This window comes from Kogia breviceps, chromosome 1 (assembly GCF_026419965.1).
Source record: "Kogia breviceps isolate mKogBre1 chromosome 1, mKogBre1 haplotype 1, whole genome shotgun sequence".
NCBI classification, from domain to species: Eukaryota; Metazoa; Chordata; class Mammalia; order Artiodactyla; family Physeteridae; genus Kogia; species Kogia breviceps.
This window is the reverse complement of record NC_081310.1, coordinates 89,211,105-89,218,744: the sequence shown is the minus strand read 5'-3', so window position 1 is coordinate 89,218,744 and position 7,640 is coordinate 89,211,105. Positions and strand designations below refer to the sequence as shown.

Here is a 7,640-nt window from a genome sequence, read left to right as displayed (position 1 = left end):
GCGGGACTTGAGTGAACTAGTTCAGTAGAGTGATAACAACAGAAGTTGTTCTGTAGTTGTTCTTTGAGGGTGTGGTGACATATTTGGACCACATTCTCTCTCTGAAATGAGGTTTCTAGATTCAGAACTCAACTGAAATACTGTGTAAAAGTTCTTGGTGGCCCTGTCACTAGATCCAGGGACTGCTTATCACAGTTCGTCATCTTCAAGTCTACCTCCTTCTGCTGTATCCCTCTCGAAACTCTCATCTTTATCATTTTCTGGACATGCACTTTATTAGTGAGCCCTTTGTTCCTAGAGTTTGTTTTAAGTGGTGGATATCGTTGCTGATAGGGACACAGAGCATGACTCTTTCCTGGCTGTTCTCTATCCCTTCCTAACATCACTATGATGTGTGTGTGGTGAGCATTTGCTTGGAAGTCTCCATGCACAGGGGAAGCTTGCTCCATAGTGATCATGTTCACATGTATAAGCCCCAAAGAGACAAAAGTAGTTTTCTTTCTGTGCCAGGGCCATACGCATGAGCTTGTTGGTCACAAGGGGGAAATTGGACTCACTCTCTCAGTTCAGCTGTCATTGTCCCTTGCTGTGAAGTCCAGTTGCTGATGGGAATTTTCCCCTTGATGACTGCTTCCTTTTATTGCTTTAGGGCACTGATATAGTGGAATGCAGAGAAAGAACTTCACAGAAGTGGCAGAATTCATCTTCCTGGGTTTCGCTATCTTTGGAAAGCACCAGATAACCTTCTTTGTGGTTTTCCTTACCATCTCCATTTTCACTCTGCCTGGGAACATCATCATTGTGACCGTCATTTGCATTGACCTTCACCACCACATACCCATGTACTTCTTCCTGAGCATGCTGGCTAGTTCTGAGACCGTGTACACATTGGTCATCGTCCCACAAGTGCTTTCTGGTCTTATTTTTCATAACCAGCCTATCTCCTTGTAAGGCTGTGCAACCCAGATGTTCTTTTCTGTCATCTTGGCCACTAATAATTGCTTCTTGAACACAGCTATCGTCTATGACCGCTATGTGACCATCTGCAAGCCCCTGAGGTACACAGTCCTCATGAACAAAGAAGTGTGTGCTAGGTTAGTCTGTGTGTCCTTTTGCACTGGTCTGGTTATGGCAGTTCTCCATATAATGGCCATGTTCCATTTGCCCTTCTGTGACATTTACCCAGTCATGAAACTTTCTTGCATTGATACCACTATCAATGAGATTATCAATTATGGTGTAAGTTCGTATCTGATTTTTGTTCCTGTGGGCCTGTTCTTCACCTCCTATATCCTCATTATCTCTTCTATCCTTAAGATACCTTCAACCAAGGGCTGGAAGAAGACCTTTGCCACATGTGCCTCCCACCTCACTGTGGTCATGGTCCACTATGGCTGTGCCTCCATTGCCTACCTCAAGCCCAAGTCAGAAAATGCAATAGGAAAAGATCTTCTTCTCTCTGTGACCTACACCATCATCACTCCTCTGCTGAACTCTGTTGTTTACAGTCTGAGGAACAAGGAGGCCAAGGATGCCCTATGCAGAGCTGTGGGCAGAAACATTTCTTAGCAGATTTAATTGTTTTGTCAGGAGACCTTTTGTCTAGTGTAATGTGTGTCTACTCACAAACATGCCATGATTCACAAGTTCATCAATTACAATGTTTGTGGAGAATAATGTCAAAGAGTTGAAATGCTTTTCCTTCTCATGCTCTAAGGGCAAAGCAGAAAGCAAGGTTTTTGCTCTGTCAAATTTTGTTACCAGATACAAGAATCATTCCAAGCCAGGTTAAGAGTACTTGTTTCTGTGCCTGAGGAGTTCTGCTTGTAAACCTCTTTTGGCCCTCACTTTACCTGGCTCCTCTCAGACAGTCAAATCCTTGACCTAGTCTGGTAAGGAGAAGTGGAGAAGAGGCAGTTGGAACAGATGTGAAAGAGGTCTTAGGAAATGAAGCTGCAGAGACAGCCTGAGGATGGCTTTCATTCTCAGAAGTTAAATCACTTGCCCCGTAACAGTCATTTCAGAAACGATTTTCTTAATTCTTGCTGATTGAAGAATGAACAGCCTCAGCAAAAAGGGTCATTTCTTTCATTATCCAGCCGTGTTAGCTCCTTAGCTAGTATTCATTTCTGTGTGTCTCCCCTCCTTCTTTGCAATCAAGACAAAAATCTCTGTCATTCCTAGAGGCTAAGCTGGGAGAGAATGTATTGGTGGCTGTTCTTTGTAACTGCACTTTTATCCAGATGTACTTTTAAACACACTTCTTTTTTCAACCTATGGAAGCCTTTCAGATTTAAAACTTCTATGTAGTAACTTCAGTGGCATTGAAGTAGTTGTCTTAGATACTGGCTATTCTGATTGCCGAGTCTAAGGCAAATGTCATTGAATTCCCTTCTATCAGCAACAGTGCAAAGTCATCCTTCTCCCAATACAATTTATATCAAAATAAGGATATTCATGCTACGTTATTTTATATCCTCAATGAGAAAGGTTGTGGGAATATTTTTTTAATAGTCTTCTTTTTTTAAATTTATTTAATTTATTTATATTTGGCTGCGTTGGGTCTTTGTTGTTGCACGCGGGCTTTCTCTAGTTGGTGTGAGTGGGGGCTACTCTTCGTTTTGGTGCGCGGGCTTCTCACTGTGGTGGCTTCTCTTGTTGCAGAGCACAGGATTTAGAGCGCAGTCTTCAATAGTTGTAGCATGTGGGCTCAGTAGTTGTGGCTTGCAGGCTCTAGAGCGCAGGCTCAGTAGTTGTGGCGCTCAGGCTTAGTTGCTCCACGGCATGTGGGATCTTCTTGGACCAGGGCTCAAAACTGTGTCCCCTGCCTTGACAGGTGGATTCTTAACCACTGTGCCACCAGGGAAGTCCATGTGGGAATATTTTTTGTGGATCTTACTACTAGTTTATCTCTGCTGTGAGACAGAGCTGGAAGATACCAAGAGACACTGATATGGCAACATGTCTTTTCACACACTTCCATTGTGATTCCATCCCCAGGGTAGTTCCTGTCCCTTACTTTCCAATTTTATTTTTCTGTTCTGAACCACAGAAATAGTATTGCTCCATCTTCTAGGTGACCTGTAATTTACTCTCTGTTCCACAGATCCCGATGTGAGGAGGTCAACAGGGCTGGGGTTCTTTGTCCAGTGTCCCTCATTGCAGGCTCTCACAGTTGGGTGACATCATAGCTGATGTCAGAGTCTCCGTGATGAACATCACTGGGTATCCCTCTAGGAGAGGTATTTCAACCTGAGGTTCATAGTGCCTTGAGGAGTAGTGTTTAGAAGGGTTTAGAGAGGTTTTGAACTTTATAGGATTATTTACTAGATTTTGTACACAAGTATGAATGTGTCATTTCCATCATATTCTCAGAGAAGTTTCTCTGGTATAAGTATTTCTTCCCTCAAATCCTAGCAGAAATATACCACAGAATCCAATTTTCTTCTTTTATAGATCATTTGCTTCCGTAATTTCCTTAAACTCTCTTAGAGAAGCACTCTTTGACCCTGTCCACTTTTGCCTACGTGGGCACTGCTATTTTTCATTAAGTTGTGGAACTAGAAGGTGTGTGTGGTTCTCAGCTGGGAGGCTGAGGGATAATGGGTGGTGGAGAGATATCAGAAGACACATGTGGTCTTCTGTGTTGAAAGTTTTCTGGTCTTCTCCCATCCCGTCCCCTCCATTCCCTAAGTTTTTAAACGTCATTCTTGCCCCTCCCCCTCACACCTCATGCATGAGTGAATTGCCCCCTAATGTTAGTTGTTACACACTTTGCATGACTTTAGACTCACTGGAGGAAGCAGCTCCTACAGGAGAAGTACAATAAATAGTACAAGAATGTGTAGGCCTATGTGGTCTCATATCCTTCCAGTACGATGAATCAGGAACAGTGAATTGTTTTATTGCTCTCTCCTGTAATTATGCGTGTTACTTAGATTGCTGGCTAATGTGGGGGCTATCTTCATTATCTTCTTTCTTTTTGTTTTAATTCTCTAATGTCTCACTCTACACATATTTCTTCATGTTTATTCGCTTGTGCATCGCAAATACCTCTTTTCTTTTAGCACTTTTTTTTGTTTATCTCTTCTGTGCATCAGAAAAATAACCATAATATCAGTTATTTATTCAGTCTATGTGTATTTCTGAAGCACTGTGTGTTAAGCATTTAACTAGCTGTGGGGTTACAGTAACGAGTAATGCAGGGACTCTGTTTCAAGTTATTCACAGTCTGATGGGGAAGACAGACAAAATAGCAAAGAATACGAAAACTTGCTATAGGCATATGTATAGGATTGTTGTTTGGGGTCAGGAGTGTTGTGCAAAAAAGAGGACTGGTCAAATCTATTTAGAAGGTCAGAAAATAATTCAGAGAGGTGATATTTAATTAACTTTTTGTGGCATTGGGTCCATTGAAGTCTGGGGGAGGGTTGAGGGAGGACAGTCAAGGGAAAGAAAAGAGCCTGAGCAGAGACACACAAGCCTGAAAAAGCTAGATGTACTAGCAGGTGGGTATTATTCATCTCTGTATGCCCATTGCTGTATTGAATATTAGCCTGACAAATAATGGGTACTTAATACACCTTTGGAAAGATGAATGTGTGAACAAATATTAAGTATAAGGTCTTGTCCAGGAATTTCCAGTTTTTTGTTTGGATGGACATATCATATCATATTCCCTCTGCCTGCCATATAGACTTCCCTCACCTAAAGCAAACTAACAGAAAATGACAAAGTAGAGGTGACAATCTTGGGAGCATAGTTGAAATTACTTTTCCTCATTGCAGCATTGCCTGTAAGCACTTCTCACTTGCTCCATAAGCTCAGTTGACATTCATGCATTTTTGTTAGTCACTTAAAACTGGGCTGGAGGAAAAAAATCCTTCTTTGGAAGGAAACTGGGTTAATAATAGGTTAGTATGTTTTAGCCATAACCAGAAAAATAACAGACTTGAAACTGATTGCTTGATAGCTTGACATATAAAAAAAAGAGTTAAGATAGTTTAATACTTAACCTTTTAGAAAAAAAAAGTGTGAAACAGACTATTACGGATCTTAAACATTCTGAAATAGGATTTTCACAGTGTTGACTTGGTAGCTTCTCTAGAGAAAAATGAGTTTCATCTGATATCCTTTCACACTCCCTACTTGCAATGCATGATGGATTAGAGAATATAGCTGCAGCCCTACCAACAATAAGTAGAATAAAACATTTTCTTAATGAGTATAAATGTTTCCAGGAGGAGAGAGGAGAGAGGTAGGCAGGAGGGATACAACTAAGCCATATTAAGACAGGAAGTAAGTGACCTACAGGGCTTAATTTTTTAAAAGGCATATTTAAAAGATGCAAGATCCCAGATCAATTTTCATGCTGCTGCTGAATGAAGTATGTACACATGTGTGGTAGCGTATGTGTTCGTGCATGTGTGTGTAAGTATGCACGTATATTTTTGTGAGGGGAGAGATAACACTTGGGAGTTTTAGATGTGATGAATGCCATGGTGAAAGGTATTGATAATAATGCTTTATTTGAATTATTTTATAACTGTCCCTAATATTTATATAACTCTTTACAGTTCACAAAGGTCTTTCACATTCATGACCTCATTTGATACTAACAGCACTGTGTAAGATAAATATTACTACCTCATTTTCAGAGAAATACACTGGGGGTAGATTAAGGGACGTTCCTAAGGGCACATACACCATAAGAGATAGAAGTAGGACTACAAATGGAGCCTCAATTACAGATCTATTAATCCTAAATTCCATGCTCTTTCTGTTACTCCATCCATATGTACAAACACACACACATGCTCACACACACAATTTATTCTAATCAGGGAATAAGGTATGATGAATGAGTAAGCTTTATATTTTAGATGCTGGAGCTTCATTTCAGTCAGTATTGATAGACTCTTCCTGAAATGTTCTGTTTTCATTCCTGCCTTTGTAAACAAAGTATATTGAACCTCATGAATATATTTCTTTAAATATTTACCATAAGCATTTAAAATTACCTTGTATTGTGGTTCATTGATATTGTCAGTTGAAACTGAGCTTATGTTAGAGTCTTTGAGTTAACAGAGTTAAATGACCCACATATTACAGTATTTTGTGAATTTTGTGTTAGCATTGTATGATTTCTCACTTTTTAAATGATTCATTTTGTTACATCACAAATATGCATATCCACTCTGAGAATCAAGCACTGGGTTAGGCACTAGATGCAGAGATAAGACCTGAGCCTTGCTTTTGAGTAGCTCACAATCTGCTTGCAGCTGATTTCAGTAGAGTGCGATTAGTGCTATACACAGAGTACCATGTAACCCCAAAGAAGAAAATGACATGACTCAGTTGGTGACTTCATCTGTTCATGTATTGGAAGATTCAGGTCAAGGTGAATGAATTTAACAAGTCCAAACACTGTGCTATAGGGAGACTTCCTGATACTGTGCCTACTCAAAGATAGCAAGTGCACCAAGATTAATGAATCCAAGGATTTCTATAATGTATCCTCCACAATGCCCAGTATACAATTAAATGCTCAGCATCAGAATAAACAGAAAAATATGACCCATAATCAAGAGAAAGATAGTCTGTATAAGTTAACCTTAAGATGGCCCAAATTAGTAGTCAGGGACTTAAAAGCAGGTAGTATACATAGGTTCAAAGATTTACAGGAAACCATGCTCTTAATGAACAAACAGATGTGGAATCTCAGTTAAGAAATGAGAGCTGTAATAAGAAAGAAACAGAATTTATAGAACTGAAAGTTAAAATATTTGAAATGAAAAATTTACTAATCTTCTCAACAGAAAATTGTAATTGGTAAAAGACAGGGTCAATTAACTTGAAGATCAAATTCAATAATTTCTATTGATCTAAGAACAGAAAAGGAATGAAAAGTCTCAATGATTCATGCAAGAATACAAGAAGTCTAATGTCCATGTAATTGGAGTCTCAGAGAGTAGAATGTGTCACAAAAATATCTGGAGATTCATTGACCAAATTAGTGAGAAATATAAACTTACAGATCCAAGAATCTCAGTGAATCCCAAACAGGATAAATAAAAAGAATCAAATCTAGGTACATCAGAGCTGAATCTTTAAAAGCCAAAGATAAAGAAATCTTGAGGGCTTCCCTGGTGGCGCAGTGGTTGGGAATCCACCTTCCAATGCAGGCAACACAGGTTCGAGCCCTGGTCCGGGAAGATCCCACATGCCGTGGAGCACCTAAGCCCACGTGCCACAACTACTTAGCCTGCGCTCTAGAGCCCATGAGCCACAACTACTGAGCCCACGTGCCACAACTATTGAAGCCTGTGTGCTTAGAGCCTGTGCTCCACAACAAGAGAGGCCACCACAATGAGAAGACTGTGCACTGCAACAAAGAGCAACCCCTGCTCGCTGCAACTAGAGAAAGCCCGCGGGCAACAACAAAGACCGAACGCAGCCAAAAATAAATAAATAAATAAATAAATAAATAAATATTTTTAAAAAGAAATCTTGAAAGTCACCAGGTTAAAGTGGTAAATTACATATAAGGGAACAATGATAATAATTTCACTGACTTCTAATTGAAAACAATGGAGACCAGAAAACAGTTGAGTGACATTTTTAGTGTTAAGTCAGAATTC

The 7,640-nt window shown here is 39.9% G+C and overlaps 1 protein-coding gene across 1 annotated transcript; it reads left to right on the top strand.

Annotated features, from left to right (window-relative positions):
* Positions 1-666: 666 nt before the first annotated feature.
* On the top strand, positions 667-1,569 carry OR10J5 (olfactory receptor family 10 subfamily J member 5). Its single transcript, XM_059077172.1, is given in 1 exon segment — positions 667-1,569. A coding segment is annotated over 1 exon segment (903 nt).
* Positions 1,570-7,640: the final 6,071 nt, after the last annotated feature.